General features: G+C 36.4%; 1 protein-coding gene across 1 annotated transcript; it reads right to left on the bottom strand.

Moving 5' to 3' along the window:
- Positions 1 to 1,653: 1,653 nt before the first annotated feature.
- Positions 1,654 to 11,341, bottom strand: pou1f1 (POU class 1 homeobox 1; the record flags this gene model as incomplete). The annotated part of the gene is made up of 7 exons (XM_081367399.1): positions 1,654 to 1,864; positions 1,954 to 2,014; positions 2,136 to 2,300; positions 4,968 to 5,213; positions 6,563 to 6,655; positions 6,805 to 6,954; positions 11,215 to 11,341. The coding sequence occupies 7 exons, from the start codon at positions 11,339 to 11,341 to the stop codon at positions 1,654 to 1,656; spliced, it is 1,053 nt and encodes a 350-aa protein (XP_081223525.1).
- Between the last annotated feature and the right edge of the window lie 14,780 nt (positions 11,342 to 26,121).

Genomic DNA, 26,121 nt, shown 5'->3' with positions numbered 1-26,121 from the left:
TAAGCTGAGTGTTATGAACCTTACAATTGTTCTAATGGCCTTTTAGAGCATTTCATATTTCATTAAATTAGACATCATTATTCATAATCATAATGAAACATGATTTTTAAATAAGGTCTTAATGAGTTTGTCGAGTGACCTTTCTTAAATGAACCAGGGTGCAGTCCATTAATTTCAAAGTAATTTAATGAGGTATGGATGTGTAACTGCTGCAAGCGTTCCTGCTGGACTGGAATCTGCTGGAATACACACCGACAAATCCAACGTTTTATTGTTTTCTCAGTGGTCATATTTATGTATGATATACACTGAGAATGTCAAACCCTGTCAACGTTTTCCCAGAGTATACTGTATTTATTGCATTATTAGGTCATATGTGGTGGTTAGGGATGTGTTTCTGACACAGTCAATGGCAGGAGATGATGATCATATAGATCATATCACCCATATCTCTCTGCTGAGAGCGGCTGTGTGCTACCTCATCATAACACTGTCAGGAGCAATGCAATACTGTAAATAATCCCTCAGTAAAACCCAGTAGGGCTCTGATCATACACACATATACGCACATGATAGATGCTTAATTCCCTCCCGTCGGAATGATGTTTGATCATGTTTAATAATCTGAATCACAGCACACTTACCTCACATGTTGTTACGATTCATGCGAAGCATGTAATTCACATAATAATGCCCAGATTGCTGCAGAGCATCTAATGACTTGCAGCATCTTAAAATAATATGACAAACAAAGCATGACCACAATATTAGTCATTTATTTGGACGCATTCATCATTTCTAATATACCAATGAAAGGTTTGGATGCTTCATACAAAACTCTACAGTGCAATGACACATTTCCAGGATGTGTTTTCAGTTATGTTTTTTTTAGAATAGTTGCATATTTTGATAATACATTAAACCTTGATTGGAATGTATTTAAATATATTAATGGTGAATAAATTATTTTAACAACATTGAAAAGTATCAAGATGCCCTTTTAAGCACTTTTAAATGTAGAAACCACAAACATCCCATTTTAAAGCAAAAACACATTATTTTTTTCTAATGTCTTTGAACAGCTGAGGTTTAGATTTTAATGAGGGGGCTGCTTAAATTCTCATATAATTAATAAAAGCAATATAAAAGCAATAAATATAAATAATAATATAAATAAATTCAAATGAGATCAAATAGAAAGTATTTGGACACTAAAAGCATTACTAAAATATATATGAATGGCATTGCATTATAACACAATATCAAACCAACTGGCATAGAAAAAATTTCAACATTTAAATGATAAAACACTGGATATATAATATTAAGAGAAAGTAGGCTATTGTGACACGATGTATTTGTAAAACATTAGTGAATCATATTCATACAGTAGTTAATGTGATGAACCTGGTTATTCTGATGGGACACTTTTTAACTGCTTCAAATGAGTCCAAACGTTTCAGATGGTCATAGTGTGTTAGCAGATGTCATTTGGTTGAATATTTTGATAACATTCAGACATTTTTAAAAGTGTTCAAACCCTTTATTTGGGTTAATCACTACAATAAACCCACTCACTGCCAAAGTCTGGTGTGCATTCTTGCCTGTGGATAATAATCACATCCCAGGACAGCATCTGGAGACTCTGGCCCTTCAGGGTCTACAGGCTGCAGTCTCTTTGGCCATGAACGAGCTGTGGTGTAGACTGGTCTTCACCCTCTTCTCCCTCTGCCGGCGGTTACAGAACCACACGCGGACCACCTCCTTCTCCAGATGGAGACCCTCCGCCATTCGCACGATCTCCTGAGATGATGGCTTACTCTTCTCCACGAAATTTCTTTCTAAGGCTTCCTTAGCCCCAAGACTGAGAGAGGAAATTAAGAATTAATTAGGCATTAATGAGAGGGAGATGCTGATATAATGGCTTTTGTTTAGTTCGAATTCCCCATTTACCTGATGGTTGTTCTCCGTTTCCGTTTACGCTCATGCATGCCCATCTTCTCATTAAAAAGAGCTGATGGGAGTCGCAAATTAGAGCTAAGCAATCTTAAGTTTTCCTTCAAAACTCAGGGATAATGGCATGGTGGTGGTAAATAAATATATAAATGATCCCACTGAGGAGCGTGTTGACTCACCACCGGCTTGCTCGGCCTCCTCCAGCCACTTTGCCAGGATGGATTTGAGCTTGCAGGCGTTTTTGAAGCTGAGCTGCAAGTTCTCGAAGCGGCAGATGGTGGTTTGGCTGAATTCGGAGCCGTGCACAGCCGCCAGTGCTTCACCCACATTGGTCTGTGTGTAACCTGCCAATCGAAGCTGAAAGTTAGGAAAAGTTTTGCCAGCAAACCCTTGAGGGAAAGAATGTGCGGTTGGTTGTACTGAATGTGCACTTGCAGAGTACTTCAAATCTTAAAAGTAGCCTGTGTTTTAATAGTACTTGCAGATGATATAATATTAATGGGAAAAAAAGGTCACTGAAGGGTTAGTTCACCCACACTAATGTGTCGTGTTGTGTTGATGCGAGAGCAGACGTTGCATGAACGAGAGATCAGTGGTTGGAGATTCATATTTTTTAAAGGGTAACTCTCGCCAAATTGCAATCTAGGCTATTTTTGTTAATCTACCCGAGTCAAACATTCGTGAAAAATACTGGAATTTTGTCAGTAAAGATCTTTACTCTCCTCATGTTACGTTGCATTCGGAGATCGACTACTTTTGACTGACAAAATTCCAGCCACCGGAAACACTAACTGATTAGTCGTTTCTTTTTTGTAAACTTTGTGTACACAAACAATGTAGTCAATGCTGGAGTTCATGTGTAGAGCCCCTGGTGATACTTTGAGCACAGTTTTGTGTTGTGTCGAGCCTTCTTAGTGTTTTAGAAATAGCGATTTTGATGCTATCATAGAAGTGCCCCTAGCACTCCCATTCAAAAGGCATTTTGACCGAAAACGAAAATACGGTCAATCTTAAAAGTGGCGTTTCCAATCCAGTTATGCTTTTACACGAATGTTTGACTCGGGTAGATTAACAAAAAATAGCCTAGGTTCATTTTGGCGAGAGTTACCCTTTAAATAAAGTGGAAGGCCTAAATTATGTTTGTTTGTTTTTTGCAGAAATAAAGTAATCATGTCTCTTCATAAAATTGAGGTTAACCACCGGAGTCACATGGATTACTGTAATGATGCGTTTCCTACCTTTCTGGTGCTTGAAAGTGGTAGTTGCGTAGGCTTTCAATGGAGGGACAGAAAGCTCTCAGACTTCATTAACAATATCTTCATTTGTGTTTTGAAGATGAACGAAAGTCTTACGGGTTTGGGACGACATGAGGGTGAGTAATTTAAAAGTAAAGTTTAAAAATCTTTGAAGTTTTTTGGCATTTTGTATGAATACGTTAGCCTTACTGTTATCTATAAGCTAGTGTGTTCCTAAACAACGCCACAAATTCACATTTAGAAGATATACTTTGAGCATTCAAAACGTGAATATGGATCAATATGGATCAATGATCTTGATGACATCACTCTGCACTTCAGTTTCTCATCAGATTTTCTGTCCAATCAAATGCTCTCTAGAATTTGAAGCATCCTGATACATTATAAATAGACACTGAAGCTTTGGCTAAAATTGTGTCATTTGTTTACACATTTACAATGTTCTACATGGTAAATAGCACATAATGCACTATATAGGGAGTATAAATATGCTTTCCATTGGGGCGAATGAAGTCTGGTTTCATGTTAGTGTCACGAGAATACGAGAGATACGAGAGCACAGAGCGGATCATATGTGCGAGTCGGCGCAGGCCAGAAAACATATCGGACTCATGTGAATGCTGTACAGAATGCTGTATTTTAAAGCGACATTATTTTCAAGAAACGGTTAGAAATTAGCAGGCTCTGAAAACTCAACGGCTCTGGCTATTGGCAATTTTTTTTAAAAGGGGTGGAGCTATGATATGCCCCGCCCTGTCTTCCAGTTTCAGTGGAAATTACTCTTATAACTGATTTTAAAACTCTAATGTGTTATTCATTAAGAATTCTTTTTATATATATATAATCTTCATAATAAGTACTCTTTGTAGCTGCAACAGTTGAGTTAATGAAGTGTTTTGCGGTTAATTAAATGCATCATTCAGGTATTTGAAGCGCAATTTTCAGTGTGAACACACCACTCATTTACACTACAAAATGACAGAATAGTAGCCTGGTTGAAACCAGACCATTCTCAGTAGTAACTGAGTTATGGTCTGGCAAAGCTTCATTTCCAAAGGGGCGTCACCAAGGGACGTCGCTCAAATGCCTCTGGCCGCATTGGATAGACCTAAAACCAATCAGAGCGATCGTCATCGTGTAAAGCCATATGCTGCGTCCCAATTCGCCTAAGTTACACTACGCCATAAAAGTATGTACTCTTTTTGTGAAGAAAAGGTATTTACTTTTGAATGTGTAGCAAAAAAGTAGGCAAGCTTTGGGACATACTACTTCGTCATCTTTATCGGACGGATCTGTCGCGTGCATCCTGTCACGTAAACTGCCCTGTCAATCATCTTGTCACAGTGAAAATCCTCTATTAAATCTAATGTAATTTCCTACCGTTTCGGAGAAAAATGTAGTAGCACGTTCATCTGCCAGTGGGTCTTTCATGGAGACTGTCCTCATGTGTTTGCAATTTGAATATAATAATGCATTTAAAAGTTGGTGCGCTTCACCAAGGGACGTCGCTCAAATGCCTCTGGGCGCAATTGGATAGACCTAAAACCAATCAGAGCGATCGTCATCGTGTAAAGCCCGCCTCAACGTTTCTGATTGGTGCCGCGATTTCGACGGATTAGAAATGGGCTTGAATGAGTTCTTTGCCAGACTACTTGCAGAGCAAATCTAAATTTGCCGGAAGTTGTCTGGGTTTTCCCAGGCTAACAGAATAGTGCATAACTACACGAATTGGGACGCACCAAATGTTTATGTTACCTAGTTTGATCCTCCTCAGTTTGAAGTCATTAGCGAACTTCTCCAGTTCCCGGATCTGAGGCGAGTCCATGTCGGGGGGCTCTTCCAGGGGCCGGCTCTTCCTGCGCAGCTCCTGCTTGATGTCCCCTAGAGAGGGTTCATCCGTGAGCAGGGCCTGGGGCAGCGGCTGGAAGCTGTGGGTTAGAGCACACGAGCCCCCGCCCAAACCGTGCTCGGGGAACTTGTAGAGGCGTGGAGCCAGAGCTCCTGCGGGACAGCAGGACAGACAGACATGAGGGAATAATGACTCTTCATATCTCAGACAGGATAGCAGTTATTCCAACGACTACAAAGGAAAACTCTATTGTGAATTCATTTATTTGATTCTTTTTTTTTTTCTTTTCTATTTTTTGCCATCTTTATTTTAGTGAGATGTGTCAGGTGTTGGGGTAATTGCTGTTATGCAGTGCATTTTAAAAATGAATATACGAAAATGACATAATAAAGTGCTGGCTTTAGGAATGTTATTGGAATATCTATTGGAAAGTGATATTAGGGACAGTGATTTGACCCTTGAAATATTTCAATTAGAGAGAGAACAAAAATACCTCTGATTCACCATCAATTAATCGTGATATTGTGATGATTTTCATCTATATATATAGTACCGGTCAAAAGTTTGGAAACAGTCTCTTATGCTGATCAATCCAGCATTTATTTGATCAAAAATACAGGAAAACTGTAATATTGTGAAAAATTATTACAATCTAAAATAATGGTTTTCTATTTTAATATACTTAACACTAAATAATTTATTTCTGTGATTTTTTACTTTTTAATATAGGTTCCCAAAAAATGATTTAGCAGCACAAACTGTTTCCAACATTCATAATAAATCAGCATATTAAACTGAATTCTGACACTGAATTCTGCTTTGCATCACAGAAAAAAAAATATTTTAAAGTATATTAAATTATTTTAAATTGTAATAATATTATTTCACAATATTATTGTTTTTCTGTATTTGTGATCAAATAAACGCAAGCTTAATGAGCATAAGAGACTTCTTTCAAAAACATTAAAACTAGTAATGTTTTCAAATTACTGTATTAGTTATAGGCTAATGGGAAAATAGAAAAAGTCTTAATTAATATGTCGGAGGCTTTACATTTTCTATCTTCCCAATAACAATAACTTGATCTGCATCTCCCTCTAGTGGCGGGATGTTTCCAGTGCGTCACATGACACTGTATTCAGATTTGGGCCTCGGTTAAATTCAGCGGTGGATATTTCTAATTACACAGCACATGAAGACATTTTATATTTAATCAAATAAACTGACATGGGCTTTTTTTAACAGTAAGGATCTCTTCTGTATACAGTACTGAATATAACTGTTATTTCTTGCTACAAACACTAGATGGAAGCACAAACAAAAGGAAATAACCTGGTAATGTAAATGCTGTATTTCCTAATAGAGGCAGATTGGCACCACACGCGCTGCAGTTTTTGTCACTGGAAACTATTTTTATTCTGTTGATAGCCTAAATGATTTATTCTGACTGACTTTGAACGTTTAACACCTGTACGTGTGTCTGTTCTGGTCGAGGTTGTACCTTGCAGTGAACTGTTGACCATGTTGGCATGAGGAACACTGCAGGTCTGCAGGATGCGGGTCTGAGAGATGCTGGCAGAGAGCATTTCCTGCGCTGGAGACACACACACACACACACACACACACACACACACACACACACACACGCGGTATTTCTGTGTGTGTTTATGATGCGCGATAATACACAAGCACAGAAGAGCAGTACTTCTCTTAGTTGCGTAAGTTGTGCGTAAGTTGACGTACCCGTCATCATGCCGTAGGTGGTCTGCTGGTTGCTATAGTGACACGGGGGCATCGGGTAGTGCAGGCTCGCTGACGCGTTACTCAGAGCGGAAGTGGACAGATGCATGTGAGAGCGTTTGGATGGCTGGACCAGCGGGAGACCTGAGTGTACTAAACCAGACACTGATATCAGTGAGACATCACAGACAGACAGACAGACAGACAGACAGACAGACAGACAGACAGACAGACAGACAGACAGACAGATAGATAGATAGATAGATAGATAGATAGATAGATAGACAGATGTTAGATAGATATATAGATAGATAGATGGATGGATGGACGGACGGACGGACGGACGGACGGACGGACGGACGGACGGACAGATAGATAGATAGATAGATAGATAGATAGATAGATAGATAGACAGAATGATAGACAGATGTAAGATAGATAGATAGATAGATAGATAGATAGATAGATAGATAGATAGATAGATAGAAATAGATAGACAGACAGAATGATAGACAGATGTTAGATAGATAGATAGATAGATAGATAGATAGATAGATAGATAGATAGATAGATAGATAGATAGATAGATAGATAGATAGATAGATAGATAGATAGATAGATAGATGGACGGACGGACGGACGGACGGACGGACGGACGGACGGACGGACGGACAGATAGATAGATAGATAGATAGAATGATAGACAGATGTAAGACAGATAGATGGATAGATAGATAGATAGAATGATAGACAGATGTAAGATAGATAGATAGATAGATAGATAGATAGATAGATAGATAGATAGATAGATAGATAGATAGATAGATAGATAGATAGATAGATAGATAGATAGATAGATAGACAGACAGATAGATGGACGGACGGACGGACGGACGGACGGACAGATAGATAGATAGATAGATAGAATGATAGACAGATGTAAGACAGATAGATAGATAGAATGATAGACAGATGTAAGATAGATAGATAGATAGACAAACAGATATTCCTATTCATATAGTACAATTTATTGAAAATAATACAAAAAACAAACTTTTTCTCAGATTGAAACAGAGCAACTGATTACTAAAAGAAGCGCTTCCTCGTTTCCTGAACCTCTCGTCTCGTCACTGCCTAAGGTGACATTTACACAAATAATTCAGTAATAATGAACACCAGATTGTATCATTTCTTCCTTCATCAAATCCCTCTGAAAATAAAATTAAACTGGTTTAATGAAGGAAAGCAGGTATGTAAATACAGATCATATTTCTTAATATGCGCAGTGACCTCCGGCTGTCAGATCTGAACAGAACACTCAATTGAGTTTCATTCAGATCAGAGTAAACCTGTGGGTGGTAATCAAACTCTCTCTGAGAACAACCTCCACCAACACTCCTCTTATAGTCTGGCCTTAGTAGCGCACCACTGCCATTGAATCAGCCTTTTGATCCCTCATTAAAAACACACGCTGGTTTATTCCATCATTATTCTGAGTGTCAGAAGTTAAATGTTCAGATACATTAACAGCCACATTATGATAAACAGCCCTTCAAACTATCAGATCTCTGCAGACTCTGACATTCAGGCTTCACTTTCTGAAGCGCGGCTGAGTTAACAGAGGTCGTATGTGTGTGTGAATAGAAATGCCAAAACATTTCAGTTTGAGAGTTTTGCATCTTCTGGCTCAGAGCCCGCGCTAAATGGCACGGTTTTAGTAATTATGCATAAGAACTATGATTTATATGGCAAACAATGAGGATGAGATTTGACGCAATGCATTGAGTTTCTGACAAGACATTCACTAATGCTCTCTCGCTTGTGAGACCGGGATAAAAATAAGCACCCGATAATTTAGCAATCAACATGTCAAAGTAATAATACGTCTGCTTTGATAATTATCGACGGAGAAGTAACAGCTGTGCAAATTGAGCTGATTAGCCACATCTACATAATTTTGATTTATTTCAACAAGTTACCGTTGGTCTCGGCAGTTTCTTTTCTTCTCTTCCCTATACTTTCAAAACTTTGGGGTCAGTCATTTGTTTTTGAAAGAGATGAATACTTTTATTCAGCAAGGACCTTTTAAATTGATCAAAAGTGACAGTTAAGACATTTATAATGTTACAAAAATAAATTCTATTTCAAATAAATGCTGTCTTTTGAACTTTCTATTCATCAAAGAATCCTGAAATGAATGTATCATGGCAGCACAACTATTTTCAACATTGATAATATAAGAAATGTTTCTTGAGCAGCAAATCAGAATATCAGAACGATTTCCGAAGGATCATGTGACTCTGATATGGAAGCGTATTGCATTCACTTGAGGAAAAAAATCTACTCTGTTTTTCTGAATTGACGAGTTAATTATCTCAGAATTACGAGATAATTTTTCATGGAAAAAAGTTTTTGCTCTGTTTTTCTGAATTAATGACTTAATTATCTCAAAATTATGAGATAATGTTTTCTTGAAATAAAAATATTTGCTCTGTTTTTCTGAATTAATGACTTAATTATCTCAGAATTATGAGATAATTTTTCATAAATAAAAAGTTTTTATTCTGTTTTTCTGAATCAAGGGGGTTAATTATCTCAGAATGATGAGATAATTAAGTCATTAATTCAGAAAAACAGAAAAATTTTTTTAAAATAAAAAATTCTCAATTCTGAGATAATTAACTCGTTAATACAGAAAAACAGAGCAAATATTTTTATTTCAAGAAAACATTATCTCATAATTCTGCATCACAGGAATAAATTACATTTTAAAATATATTACAATAGAACACAGTTATTTTAAATTGTAATAATATTTCCCATTATTACTGCTTTTATGTTGATCAAATAAATGCTGCCTTGGTGAATGAAAGAGACGAAAGAGAAATTAGTGTTTCTGATATGAAAAGACATTGGTCAATGCATTTCACTTTTGATTTGGTGCTATTTTTCCAAAAGTATTTCCCGAGGGAAAAAGAGATGAGATCTCAGGAAAGGTCACTCCCTCAGTGAGAGTCAGACAGATGGTGAGTGATGACTGGAGATAATACCAAATAATATGACAACTTTAGGGTCATATAGACTAGGTCGAAAGGACACTCGCTCATAGTCCAGTCTCTCTCTCGTTTCTCACCTTGCTCTTTCATTTAAAAAAAAATAAATAAATAAAAAAAAAATCCTCTATATGGGAAGTATTCCCACTGGACAAATGCTGTCATCTCAGATTTGAGACTGATCTACAAAAGTCCAACTTTATAACTTATTCAAATAATTTTCTTTTCAAAATGGACAGTAAAGAAATGTATAATGTCAAAGAAACTCTCTGATACTTTCTATCCATCAAAGAATCAACAAAACGTGTCGGTTTCCACAGAAATATTAACACTGATAATTATAAGAGATGTTTCCAATCAGCATGAATGATTTCTGAAGGATCATGTGACACTGAAGACTGGAGTAATGATGCTGAAATTCAGCTTTTCCTTCACAGGAATAAATTACAGTTTAACATATATTACAATTTTAGGTAACACTTTATTTGACAGTGTCCTTGTTACACATGTTACATATAATTAGTAATAACTCTAAATTATGCATAATAACATGCAACTAAACCTAAACCAAACCCAAATCCTAACTCTAACCCTATAGTAAGTGCATGTAGTTACTTATTATTACTCAGTACTTAAATGTATAATTACGCTGTAACAATGACACCTTAAAATAAAGGGTTACACTTTATTTTAAGGTGTCTTTGTTACACTGTAATTATACATTTAAGCACATTTAAATAGTAAAATTAAGTAATTACATACTTTAGGATTAGGGTTTGGTTTGGTTTAGGGCTAGTTGCATGTAATTATGCATAATTTATAGTATTACAATAGTAACTATATGTAACGTGTAACAATGACACTGTAAAATAAAGTGTTACCAAATCAAATGTAACCCAATTTTATTTTAAATTGTGATCAATTTGCGTAATATTACTGAATTGTTTTGGCAAACATAAGACTTCTTTAAACAACGTTTAAAAATCTTACAGACCCCAAACTTTAAAACGTTATAGCGTGGGTTTTGTCTCAAATTCATAAGACTCAAAAAAGCAAAAAATAAATCAACATTGAAATGTACTACCATGAACTGCATAGGCTCAACAATATTCAAAATGATTAACATGACAGAGCCTAAAAAATAAATATTATGCTATATATGAATAATAAATGTAAAAAGTGTTTACCAGCGGAACAAACACACAATATTGCACCAAATGCCTGGTGGATTTGCACAAAAGTACTGTACAGACACCAACAACAAAAGCCAATATGACTATTTATTAGCTATCCTAACCACGCTCTATTATATAGTCAGTTGCATTGTATTATTAGCATCACGCATTGTCTTTAGATTTACCTGGAGGGCCCATGTTGGCATGGCTGGTGACGGGCAGACAGTCTGCGGCTCCGCTGTGGTGCATGAGCAGCGAATCTCCGCTCAGAGTCGTGAAGGAATCGCTGGTGCTGAAGGCCTGGCAGGTCATGACTCACCTGTGTGACACGAGCGGGGCGTGTGCAGGTATTTATGCTGAGCCCCCTCAGACCCCCTCATCCATGTTAATAAGCTCTTGCTCTATAGGCACAGCTCTGGTAATCAGGACAAAGAGGTGCAATCTGATACTGTCCATTTCCACTTCCAACAAACACCAGCGACTGCTCTGACAAACCACGGCTTATGAGACTTAAGAGTAATTAGCCATTCCAGAATGTGTTTACTTTTACATTTCAGATGCATAGTTATCATCGAATATAAGACATTTTTAGGGTTTGTTATGAGTGCTTAGAATTAAACGTTAAACGTTACGTCTAGAATTAAAAATCTATGGTATTACTAGAATTAAACCACATTATTATAGTTTTTTCAATAAAGTTTTTTTAAGGAGCACATCAATATTTATAAATCATTTTATATGTATACAGTGTTGGGAAAGTTACTTACAATATTGTGTTAATTTTAATAGAAAGTAATGTGTTACAGTACTTTTGTGTTACTTTTTCTCATCAGGGCTGTTTGTTTGTTCAGTTTCTGTTTTTGGCAAAAGTAAAGGCCGTTTCAAACCAAAAGTGAAATTAATAAACTTCAGGATGAAGGAAATGCAAATTCACGTATATGTACAGTGTGATTTCTCTTAACATGGAAAAAGTAGACGTGTCATTCAATAAATGGGTAATAACATACACTATTTGAAAAAGTAATCTGATTACGTAACTCGCATTAACTGGTTATATGTAACATGATGAATAAGATTTTAAATAAAAATTATACATATATGTACTCTGTTAGCCAAAACACTGGTTTAATATTTCTTTTCTTTATTATTATAAGTTACTGAATTGAATTGTTTTGTGTTTCATTATTGTTTTACAGTTTGAATTTTGCTGAAGGCTTATAGCTTAATCTTATTTTCTTGGAGCCATTGGTGGAATTATAATTATCAGTATTATTATATTTTCTTTATTCTTTTTTTTTTAAAGACTTTAAGATACATACAAACTTTTTCATAATTTTTAATGACCAAAAAGCTTTCACTAGTTCTTTTTAAAAGAAACTGTGCTTTGATGGTTGTTTTTGAGCACAAATATTTCATGTAGTTTCTCAATTAATGTGAGGTCATAAAAAATGTATGTGGAGCTAAAACATTTTCAAAGTACTTTTAGATTTATTAAAGCGTGTCAAAATGCTGATCACAACTGCTTGAAATTTCATGTCAACATTCAAACATAAATTATATTTCTTAAAAAAAAGAAAAATGTTTATCTAAAGCTTATCAACTGTCAGTGTGATATATTCATTCTCATGACTTGTAATTTCCGCAGAAGAAGTTCTCATTTTAGTTTAGTGAAACCTTTGGCTTGATTCCACGCGAGTGTGGATGTTTACTTGACCGGTGTGTAGCCGGCCATCTGGTCACGGGTCAATTAGTTTTTGTTGCATTTGTGCTGGCACATTCATGTGTTTGTTAATATAAGCCTCAAAAGCCCTGGTCTTGAGACGGAGATGTTAGAACTTGCTTTATTTGTGATCATCTAAATCACTGTGAGCAGGTGCCTGACTGCCGGCTCTCTGAGGCTCAGGTACAGCACAATAGTTCAGGCGAGCCTTCGTGGTTTGTGTCTGAATGACAAAGTAATCGCCTGAAGACTTCTCCCTTTGCATACTGAGGAAGACGCAGTGAATTTTTCTAACAGAGTTGTAAATAGTTGTATGGCAGTCTGGATAAATCAGTACTGCAGAAATGTAAATAATTTTGGGTCTCAGTCATGGATTTACACATTTTCGCCTCACTATCCCCTCACGCAAAACCCCAGATAATGAGGATTTCTGTTAAGATTACTGCATTTATCCCACATTTCACCATACTGAGGTAAATATGACTGCACCATTAGCCATGAGACCATTAGTGGTTTTATCATGGGAGATGAGTGTTCTAATCACTGTAATTTTATAACATGGCGTCAATATAAAAAAACTAAACAAATGTACAATAAATAAGGACATTAATAACCGAAATGAACAGTTATTAACACTAAGTAATATAGTTTGTTAGTCTAAGTAGTGAACACAAACAGCTCATCCAATCAGAATTTAGAGTCTGTACTATAAATACTTTTTTGATGCAAGCAATAAAATAAACTATGAAAACTGAGTCACGAGAGCTCTCTGAGTGTTTGGCATGGTAATGGATAAGACAATGTTGATGTGTTTGGTCTGGTGGAATATCTGCTGCTGCGTCTGCAGAGTAAGTACAGGACTTGCTACAGGACTTACAACGAGCTCATTGGCTACTGAAACAGCAGGAACCAGTCAGCTGTGCCCTATAGATAACGATGTGATTACAAGCAGATTGAGTTAAAGGTGCTCTAAGCGATGTCACACGTTTTTTAGCCCAAAACATTTTTTGTCACATACTGTACAGCAAACATCTCCTCACCATCCGCTCGCTGCCTGTCCAACCTGATCTCACGGGAAAACGTACGAATTCTACGAGGTGGCTAATTCGTACAAATTCATACGACCTCACTCGTACGAATTTTTGCAAAATCGTACATATTTTACGAATTGCCTAATCCGTATGAATTCATACGAATGACCTACCCCTGACCCCACCCCTAAACCTACCCATCACGTGGGTTTAGACAAATCGTACAAATTCGTACGAGTGAGGTCGTACGAATTCGTACGAATTAGCCAACTTTTTTAGCCTGGGAAAACCCAGACAACTTCCGGCAAATTTAGATTTGCTCTGCAAGTAAGTCTGGCAAAGAGCTCATTCAAGTCCATTTCCCCATGCCGAGAAATCAAGGCACCAATCAGAAACGTTGAGGCGGGCTTTACACATGACGATCGCTCTGATTGGTTTTAGGTCTAGCCTATCGCGCCCAGAGGCATTTGAGCGACGTCCACTCCGACGTCCGTTGGTGAAGCGCACCAACTTTTAAATGCATTATTATATTCAAATTGCAAACACATGAGGACAGTCTCCATGAAAGACCCACTGGCAGATGAACGTTCTACTACATTTCTCTCCGAAACGGTAGGAAATTAAATTAGATTTAATAGAGGATTTTAACTGTGACAAGATGATTGACAGGGCAGTTTACATGACGGGATGCATGCGACATATCCGTCCGATAAAGATGACGAAGTAGTATGTCCCAAAGTTGCCTACTTTTTTGCTACACATTCAAAAGTAAATACATTTTCTTCACAAAAAGAGTACATATGGCGTAGTGTAACTTAGGCGAATTGGGACACAGCATATGGCTTTACACATGACGATCTCTGATTGGTTTTAGGAGTTTTAGGTCTATCCAATTGTGCCCAGAGGCATATGAGCGATGTCCGTTGGTGACGCCCCTTTGGAAATGAGTTATTAATGAAGCTTTGCCAGACCATATCTCAGTTACTACTGAGAATGGTCTGGTTTTAACCAGGCTACAACTTTTTATCATTCGTACGAATTCGTACGAATTGGTCGTGAGATAGTGTTGGCCTGTCCCCTGAACACACTGTAAAAAAACGCGGTCTCTGTAGACAGCCCAGGCTCCACAAACGGCAAAACAAATTGGGCTAACCTGCACCACGAAACATAACAAACTGTTCCAGCCAATAACCGACAAGAAGGATTTGGGGTGGGGTTTGGGGGGTTAGTGCGCGGATGAGGAGGAGGGAGGGTCTAGCTAGCCTCCATTTTGTTTAACAATACTTTAAACGTCAACAAGAAGTGACATCACCCAACATCACTTAGAGCACCTTTAAGGACCATCAACCTGTGCCATCTAGAGTAACATAACTTTATACAACTATAATAGTTTTTATAATTTTTATTTTGAATTTAGTAGAAGTTTTTGTAATTTTGTTGTGTTTTATAATTTTTATTAATGTCTTGTTTTTAGGGGCCAAGCCCCTATTGTAATTTTTTTTCATCTTTTTTTTTTTTATATGTCTTTTAGTTTTTGTTAATTATGTCAGTTTTATCCATTATAATTTAAGTACTAGTCATTTGTCATTTACAGCTCAGGTGATTGGCTGAAAATGTAGTGGGCGGGCTGAGAAAACACGGAAGCGATCGTGCATAGAGCCTATTACCAGAATTACCTACATTTCGCACATTATGCGTAGAAATAGATTTTAACAACAAAATAATGTCACATTAACCATTTATGGCTGAAATTTGAAATGCTGATATTACATATTATTATTACAAATAATTTAATATTTATAACAATAAAACAATCTGAATTGTATGCCGTTATGTCCTGTAATAAGAAATGTGACGGCACCTTCCAATCCTCCAGGCTGTCAAAAGAAGGGACCGATGAAGCTGAGTGCAATACATGTCCCAAGTGAGTTAGTGTCTGCTCTTAAAATAACCCCTTTTGTAGCAACAAGCTTCTGTGGTGGAGGGTATATAAGACATATAGATGGAGAGAGAGAAAGAGAGAGAGATAGGAAAGGGAAGAGTGGTAAAAACAGGCTCCAAGCACAGGATTAAGGGGACCATGAAGAAAACCCTTTCCCATGAGAATGAACAAAGGACATGTGATTTGAAGAAGTAAGACCGTGTTTATTACGTCTCTCGGGCAAATCCCTGCACGTTGAGTCCTCGTAGGCTGCCAGAGTAACCAAGCACGGACACACAAAGCCCCTAAACTTAATTAGTGCAGGGAGCATGAGCTGAGGACCTGCACCTGTCCTGACCGGGTCCTCGCCCCAGCCTGACATGCACACACCTCACGCATTGATCCAGCACTGCAGTGGGAACACCACATTCACACACCTTCTCACAGGTATCACATCCTTCTAACACAAGGCACGCACTGACTGTACACCTTCCTTATTCTGGAAAACCTTTGATTAGACTGACTGGTGGGTCACGACTCCAAAATGGGTCACGGGTCTGTTCTGATAAGGTCACGGACAGCAAGAAAAACAATGATAAATGCTAATATAAATGTATAGTTAGAATAGCAAAAATAGGAATATAAACTTTTAAAAGGGATACAAACACATTTTCCATTTGAAACTATTATATTATATTATATTATATTATATTATATTATATTATATTATATTATATTATATTATATTATATTATATTATATTATATTATATTATATTATATTATATTATATTATCAGTCAGTAAGATTTTTAAACGTTTTTGAAAACAGCCCCAGACTGATTAGACTAAACACAGTAAAACAGTAATATTTTGAAATATTATTACAAATTAATATAGCTGTTTTCTATTTGATTTTAAAATAAAATTAATTCCTGTGATCAAAGCTGAATTTTCAGCATCATTACTCCAGTCTTCAGTGTTACATGATCCTTCAGAAATCATTCTGATCTGCTGATTTGCTGCTCAAGAAAAAAATCTTCTTATTATCAATATTAAAAACAGTTGTGCTGCTTAATATTTTTGTGGAAACTGTGATAGATTTTTTTCAGGATTCTTTGATGAATAAAAAGTTCAAAATAACTGTATTTATTTATGTATGTATGTATGTATTTGTTTGTTTGTTTATTCATTTATTTAGCATTTATAATGCATCATTGCTGAATAAAATTCATTTGTATGTTTGATTTTATACACACACATACACATAAAATCAAACACAAATGAATTATGTTATTCAGCAATGATATAAATGCATATATATATATATATATATATATATATATATATATATATATATATATGCATAAAAAGGGCTCTAGCTGTTTATAGGTTGCATTTGAACATTTGAAACTTGCTTACTATACATTTTAAATATATATATATATATTTACTTTGAACATTTTTTTGTAAAGTCTGGTTCATGAAGCATCTAATTGCTTGTATTTTCCATTTAAAATGTATAGTAAGCAAGTTTCAAATGTTGAAATGCAAACTATTCACAGCTAGAACCATTTTTATGCATTAGGAAACATCTATAAATTCAAATCCAAAGTCAGACAGATCAGGCACGGATCCTCCGGTCAATAGGAAATTAAAGAAGGAATGGGCCGTTGTAAATTACATTGGTGAACAGTCATTACCCTAGCTTTTCACTCTCACAGTGTGTGATGAGAAATGCTAAATTCATAATTCTAAAGTGCTGAAAGAACGTCGTTCTGTTTCTGTTTCACTCTCTAGCAGGAGCTTGTTGCTTGTGTTTGTTTCCTCCACATTAAGCATCTGACTTTGGCTGTGATGAATGCCATCTGCAAGTAAACAGGCCACCGCCACCGCTCTGGAGCAAAGCAAATGGCAGCTCCAATCCTTAATACCTTAATTCATTATGCAAACATGATCTATTGCCGAACCCAGTGTACTGATGAATATATCAAGAGAACCTTATGTTTAAGTCCTGAAACATCTGCTGAGAGGGATCAGTCATTCAGACTTCAATGCATAAACATGCAAAACGGAGGCAATAAAGGTAATTTCATCAGTATATTCAACATCAGCCTTGATTCTGAAAGGTTAAAGCAGGGAGGGTTTGCTAGTGACCACATCAGTCCACATGATTTTATCAGTTATTTAGCCAATGCCATTTCCCCTTGTTTGCTCTACAACCTAATTTAGTTCATGCTTATTTGAAGATTGTGCACGGTATATAAATGCATTTTCATATTACATATAGCTTGCTCTATAGTAAACAGTTGTTTTAATGCTGTAAAAACAGGCAGGTTTAGTGATTTTTTTTTTCAATTATCTTTTTGATCTCACATTTTTGCAGCAATTTTCAGCTATGTGTTTTGCATAATATGATTTGGCATATATAATACAAAAATAATAAACAATATCTTTGTTTTCACAAAGTTGGGCCTTTTACTACATAGAGAAAACACTCAAGACATAAAAAAGCACAAAAGATAAACATGCAGACTCTATGAATTAAGTGACTCATTTATTGTTGATTTTTTTTATATAACGAAATGGAGGGGAAAAAAAGTACCTACCTTTCAAGTAGAACATGACTTTTTGTCCTCTCTGTATATTTTTCCCGTGGACTAAAAAGCCTCCAAAATCATCCATCGGTACGACAGTCTGCTCTTCTCAACAAATTGAACTGTGTTCAACTCGCCCCAGGCATTGCATTCATCATTTCCCTAAAAACAAATTACTGAAATAAATGCTTTATGTTTTAAAAGTTTTAGCGTAGCCCCACCTGTATGAAACTCTCACTCTCACTCAGTCTCACATCTTTCATCAGTGAACATCAGGTTGTGAAGTTTTAAATGTTTTACTTATGCAGCTTCCAAATGCTTCATTCATACCTTCTCCATTTTCATCATGTGTCCAGTCTGTGCAGTTTACAGCGATTGGCTGTAAATATTGATATTTGTGAGTCAATAGTAAGTCCCAATCTCCACCTTAAATGAATAAGAGTTTTCGAAACAATTTCCTGTAAATATTTCACTAGCTAGGGCATTTTCATAACGTGTGCTGAAGAAATACACATTTTATACTTTTATGATAATGAGCGAAATCAGTGCATATGTAATGCAATGAATGGTGACAAGGATGAAATTCACAGCAAAATCGATTACATGCACATCGTCCAGCGACGTAAGATGGAAACATTTAGAAATTGCTGGTAAGTGAGCTGCTGTCTACCAATGAACACTAGATAGTAACCTAACCTGTCTGTATACCAAAACATATTTTTATGATTGTTGGAATATCTTTAGTTTCTCTTTCGAGGACAATAATGACTGTGCAATACATTGCAGGTATTTATAATGTGCTTTTAAAAGATAAAATCTGTCATCTAACCTGGAAAATGTCTAGTGAGGGAATGACCTTCAGAAACCGACAGTAGGTAAAAGTGGTTCAGTCACGGTAATGAAGGCTTTTCCAGACAATGTCTACTTGTGAACCTTAAAGTGATACTTCAGCACAGAACAATGCCATTTCGTGTCCGCCTGAAGATTCAGAGCACTCAACAGTAGAAAGGGCATGACCTCAAATCACTGACGTGTATGTCTAGTGGTGTTGATACGCTGTGATTTCCTCCTGTATATCTAGACCTGGAGTGTCCAATCCTGCTTCTGGAGGACCACTGTCCTGCTCTAACCCCAATTAAACATGAACCAGCTAATCAAGTTCTTACTTGGCATACTAGAAACTTCCAGTCAGGTGAGCTGAGGGAAGTTAGAGCTAAACTGTAAACCAAAATAAGTCAGGGGTGTCCAAACTCGGTCCTGGAGGGTCACTGTCCTACAGTTTAGGACAGTGACCCTCCAGGACACCCCTGACTTATTTTGGTTAATTCGAGTCATTTAAATGAATATACAATCTTTTATCTTTACAATATGTGTGTATGTTCGTACACAACCGTATCTATGTACAAGACCGCAATTTATTGTCTCATCAATCATTTTACTCGTATTACATATTGCTTACCTATGAATTCTTACACTTATTTCAAGAGTTGTAAATATCAGGGGCATCATCCACCTGACTCACCATGGGAGCTGTAGGCAAGATAAGACACGACCAAAGAAAAGGACACGTTTTAATAGCAGTTCTTCATACGAGTGTGAAACGTGTTTGTCTAGTAGTAGACTTTGTGTAGCTTGTAGGGTTTAAATCCCAAACCACACAGGTTTACAGAGAATTTCAAGTTGTAACACATTTAAAAAAACATATACAAAAATATATTTAAATTAAATAAATTACATTAATTACATATTAACTACATTGATTTAATATAAATGTATTAGATATTACGTTATGGTGAGACAGACAGACAGACAGACAGACAGACAGACAGACAGACAGACAGACAGACAGACAGACAGACAGACAGATAGATAGATAGATAGATAGATAGATAGATAGATAGATAGATAGATAGATAGATAGATAGATAGATAGATAGATAGATAGATAGATAGATAGATAGATAGATAGATAGATAGATAGAATGATAGATATACAGACAGACAGACAGACAGACAGACAGACAGACAGACAGATAGATAGATAGATAGATAGATAGATAGACAGACAGACAGACAGACAGACAGACAGGATGATAGATAGATAGATAGATAGATAGATAGATAGATAGATAGATAGATAGATAGATAGATAGATAGATAGATAGATAGATAGATAGATAGATAGATAGATAGATAGATAGATAGATAGATAGATAGATAGATAGAATGATATACAGACAGACAGAATGATAGATAGAATGATAGATAGATAGATAGATAGCTAGATAGATAGCTAGATAGATAGATAGATAGATAGATAGATAGATAGATAGATAGATAGATAGATAGATAGATAGATAGATAGATAGATAGATAGATAGATAGATAGATAGATAGATAGATAGATAGATAGATAGATAGAATGATAGATATACAGACAGACAGACAGACAGACAGACAGACAGAATGATAGATAGATAGATAGATAGATAGATAGATAGATAGATAGATAGATAGATAGATAGATAGATAGATAGATAGATAGATAGATAGATAGATAGATAGATAGATAGATAGATAGATAGATAGAACAGACAGAATGATAGATAGATAGATAGATAGACAGACAGACAGACAGACAGACAGACAGACAGACAGACAGACAGACAGACAGACAGACAGACAGACAGACAGACAGACAGACAGACAGACAGACAGACAGACAGACAGATAGATAGATAGATAGATAGATAGATAGATAGATAGATAGATAGATAGATAGATAGATAGATAGATAGATAGATAGATAGATAGATAGATAGATAGATAGATAGATAGATAGATAGATAGATAGATAGATAGATCTAGCACTCTACAGCACTGTAGACAAATACTTATTTTCTACAATAATCATGCAACTTTATCAAATATATAATATAATTTATACTTTTTGCATTCAAAGTCCACTTGACTCAAATATGTGGTGGGCATGAGTCATCATGAGGTTATCTGAATGGGCTTGACACTCAGTAAATATTGACAGTTCCCCTTAGGGCTCAGTCAGAAGCTGTCATAATGTTACGGGTCTGACACATCCTCATCTCATATTCAGAGTGCAACACTCTCATTTATCCAGCATCTGTGTTTCCAGCCCAGATAATAATTAGCATCACTTTTCCTTTTAGTTGACAAGCGCTAATCAGCAAAGGCAAGAGGTTAAAGATTAGAAAGCAAGGGACTTTTTTGTTGTTGCTCAAATTAAAATAATGCACAAATAAAGTAAAATGCTTATAATCATTTAGACTTTCAATGTTTTTGCACAGTAAAAATGGTAACCAGATGGCATTTCCATCACCATTTACGAATAGTATTGTCTGATCAGTGGCTTTGATGCAGCCTTTGCAGATAAAAGTGCCACAGCTAATGATAGGCTTCTGCTGGTCCTTTAATATGAGTCTGGAGGCTGAGATCAAACAGTTTCTGATCAAAGTGGCTTGCCGCTATCTTACTGGACAGAGATTCCAGATTAACTATAGCAGGCTCATGGCAGTTCCCCGTAAGCTTTTGAATTCTGGGCCAGTTTATTGATATAACACCATACAGAGTGTTATCAAAGTAAAACGTGAAGTGTCCTTACAAGGGCCGTAATTGTCCGCATAAGAGCTGATGACATTGTGACTGTTTAAGCATTGTTGGGACTCGCACCTCATCTCCATTCAAAGCAGATACACTGGGGTTTACTTAATACGAGTGTCTGGAAAGTCACTTTAAATTAGAGTTTCGGTGTAGGGCGTAAGCAAAGGAAATGGCAGACACATTATGGTAATAGATCCACAAGAGCCCAAGCGGCAGCTCCATTTGGGACGACAGTTTCCACCACGTGGTTTCAAAAGACCTCTTAAGAAAGATCTAGCAACATGTGCAACTGGTGTATTGTGCTATATTGAACAGCCTTTGAAGAACAAAACTTGGTGTGAACAGAATAAATAAAGTGGGGAAAAACTTAGAGGACTTCTCAGCTGCCTCAAGGACATTTGTATTATTCACTAATTCAGTAGTAGAGACTAGAGTTGGTGGATTTTTGTTGGAAAAAAAGTTAAACATTCAGTTATTTTTGTCTTATCGGAGGAAGAAAATGTCTGTCTATCAGAAAAACACTGGTCAAGCTCTGGCTTCAAGCTGACTAAATACAAAAAAAAAAATGCTGTTTGGATTTAAATAGGCAAATGCTTCAGAGTCTATGATTGGATCATTATTGTGGTGATTATTTTGTTTCTAACATGTTATATGTTCTTCTAACCCTAATTGATGGAGTGTATAGCTTTTCAACAACCATGTAGGAAGACACATCATGGCCATATTCAAGGATGACAATGTCAAGATTCATCAGGCTCAAATTGTGAGTAGAATTATGAGTTGACAAGATCTTGACCAGAAATGTATGCACCTAACATCACAACATTCATTTGCACTAAGGGGTGCATCAATTTTTGGTGACAACACAAGAGTCCAGCACTCTGATTCAAGTCTCCTCCAGCACATCCCAAAGACTTTCAATGAATTTAAGGTCTGGACTCAGAGGTGCCAATTCATGTGTGAAAATGACTCTTCATGCTCCCTCCCAAACATTCTTTCACAATTTGAGCCTGATGAATGTTGACATTGTCCTCCTGGAATATGGCCATGATGTGTCTTCCTATAGTTGTTGAAAAGCTGTACACTCCATCAAGGGTTAAAAGAACTGGCAATACTTATAGGAATTGGTAATACTTAGTGCATCACCATGATCTTCACTTATTAGTAATTCCTTGAGAAGGACATAGTAACACTTGAGTCGTTACTATCCAAAACCTCACAAAAAACTCAAATGCTTACAATGACTTCAGTCTTTAGAAAGTAATCGTGATTTTCACATTAGAATATACTGTTCCAAATAATAAGTAATTCATTCTGAAGGATTTGGTAATACTTCAGTTATTACTAACCGGGTTAGAATTAATTATGCATTATTCACATTTATTATGAACCTGTATATAGTAGTTCTTAGTAGTCCTCTGTGAGGTATGGAAAAAAGTCAATAACCAAAATGACATATATAAACGTTTTTATTTGAATTATTTTGTCATGCCTTAAAATAGCTTGAATGTAATTCTACACCCTTGCCTCATTTAGTATGCAAATTAGCCCCGCCTCCACTCACTCACACCAGCTCAGAGATCCACTCGTTGACGATCACACGTTGACGTGATTGGTTACAAGTTTGTGACGTCTGAAACACCAGCGATTTCAAACTGTGTTTTTGAGACTGTCTTTGGTTCACTGCAGTTTTAAAGGGATAGTTCACTTTGAAATTAAATTTTGGTATGTTTTAGCTTACCTCAAGGGCATCCAAGATGTAGGTGTCTTTTTTTCCGCAGTAGTTTCAATTTTGATATTTTTAGGTCAAACCGTTCTTGTCTGTCAGTCATTTAATGCAGGTCTATGCACACTGTCTCAAAGAGCATGCACAGAGTCCAAATTAAACAATTCCCCATCGTCCAAATTAAACAATTCCCCATCGTAAGTACACATTGATGGCCTAAGACACGAAACGAGCGGTTTGTGTGAGAAAACGAACAGTATTTATATCGTTTTTACCTCTTATACACAGCCACGTCCAAGTGATCTGAGGGCGCGGGCGGGTATAGATATATCCACTAGATGTCGCCTTGGCTACGGTTTCGTTCCAATGAACTGCAGTAGCCAAGGCGACATCTAGTGTATATATCTATACCCGCCCGCGCCCTCAGATCACTTGGCTGTGTTCAAGAGGTAACAACGATATAAATACTGTTCGTTTTCTCACACAAACCGCTCGTTTCGTGTCTTAGGCCATCAATGTGTACTTACGATGGGGAATTGTTTAATTTGGACGATGGGGAATTGTTTTAATTTGGACTCTGTGCATGCTCTTTGAGACAGTGACCATAGACCTGCATTATATGACTGACAGACAAGAACGGTTTGACCTAAAAATATCAAAATTGAAACTACTGCGGAAAAAAAGACACCTACATCTTGGATGCCCTTGAGGTAAGCTAAAACATACTAAAATTTAATTTCAAAGTGAACTATCCCTTTAAGAAGAAAATACTCAGCAATGGTGTCGACTGATGAATTTGCACATGGTCTTAAAGCGAATTAAAAACACCACATAGACATAAACAACATTAAAAACTTGATTTTCACCACAGATGGACTTTAGTGATTAGCTAATAATGAACTACCACATTCAAATGAGCACGATTACTAATTTATTAATCAGTTTCTTGTTAGTTAATAGTAGTTACAGTAACACTTTACAATAAGGTTTATTAGTTAACATTAGTTAATGTATTATTGAACATGAACTAACAATGAGCAATACATTTGTTACAGTATTTATTAATCTTTGTTAATGTTAGTTAATGTTTGTTCATGTTAGTTCACAGTGCATTAACCAATGTTAACAAATACAACCTTTGATTTTAATAACGTATTAGTAAATGTTGAAATTAATATTAACTAAGATTAATAAATGCTGAAGAAGTATTGTTCATTCTTAGTTCATGTTAACTAATGAACCTTACTGTAAAGTGTTACCGTATTTCTATGTTAATATTGCGTTTGGTTCTGAGTAGTTATTCATTAATGATGGAACTTAAGTGTTAGTATTGTTTCAGGGACATAAAATCCACCAAACTGTAGGAATGATCCAGCAAATTCAAAAGAGAATTGGGTCCGGTCATGATACTGTACACCTAATGTAGACATTTGAGAATAAAAGACTGTCGCTACAATGGTCTGCCTTGACTTCAGCTATGCAGTCAATACTAATGTCATTCTCTCAGTATTGATACGCCAGTAACCTAGCTCTGTGATGCCTCACAAGACTAATGGCAGAAGCTAAAGAGGAAAGTCTTTTGGTGACAGGCTGTTAGCGGAAGACAAAAGAGTGATACAGACACTCAGGCAGCCAGATCATTTCATGGCTCCTTAACCACCAGGACAAACATCCGATGACTTCATATAAGGCTCTGTGAAATGAAGGACAGACTGTAAAAGAGACAAAAGATGCAGGCAGGATGGGAAAGGGAAAGACAGGGTACAGGGAACAGATTGATGGAGAACAGAGAGATGAGGAGAGTTTTCTGGCTGTAATGAACAAAAAATCAGCAGCTGCCTGGAAACCCGCGGTCATACTTCTTTTCGGTCCATCTGTTTCTCGTCTGCTCGTCTCTGTTTAAAACTTATGCGTTGTGCTGTTTCACGGAGCCCACACGCCGTATTCAAAGTGTTACACGTCCAACAAATTATTCAGTGTTCTCGACTGAGTTTTTCCTCAAAAGATTTTACATATTTCCTTTGATCCATAGCCATCAGAACACATCATTTTCATAAACAGTTGTGTAAATGTTTTGGGTTACACAGGTTTTTTTTTCACATGCTGGTGATGATACCAACTAAAATATTTTTAAACATTCATATAAATGCCTTTATTGTCACTTTAAATCAATTTAATGTGTCTTTGCCTAATAAAAGTATTAATTTCTTTAATATTTATTGGAAAAAAAATCTTACGCTAAAATACGTCCAAAATTGAATATTTACCTACAATATGCGTAAAACAGTACGCCAAAAGAGTAGTATGTCAAAAGATGACCTACTACTTCCAATGAGATTCTGAAGTGCGCATTCGATGGACACTTTACTATCCCATGAGGCCACGGGAGAGGATTTATGAATGGCGGTGAAGCGACGCAAATGATGCTGGTAGGTCACATGATAATGACAACATGGTGGATGT

Source organism: Scardinius erythrophthalmus (assembly GCF_964197995.2).
Source record: "Scardinius erythrophthalmus genome assembly, chromosome: 6".
NCBI lineage: Eukaryota > Metazoa > Chordata > Actinopteri > Cypriniformes > Leuciscidae > Scardinius > Scardinius erythrophthalmus.
This window is presented reverse-complemented; position numbering and strand designations above follow the sequence as displayed.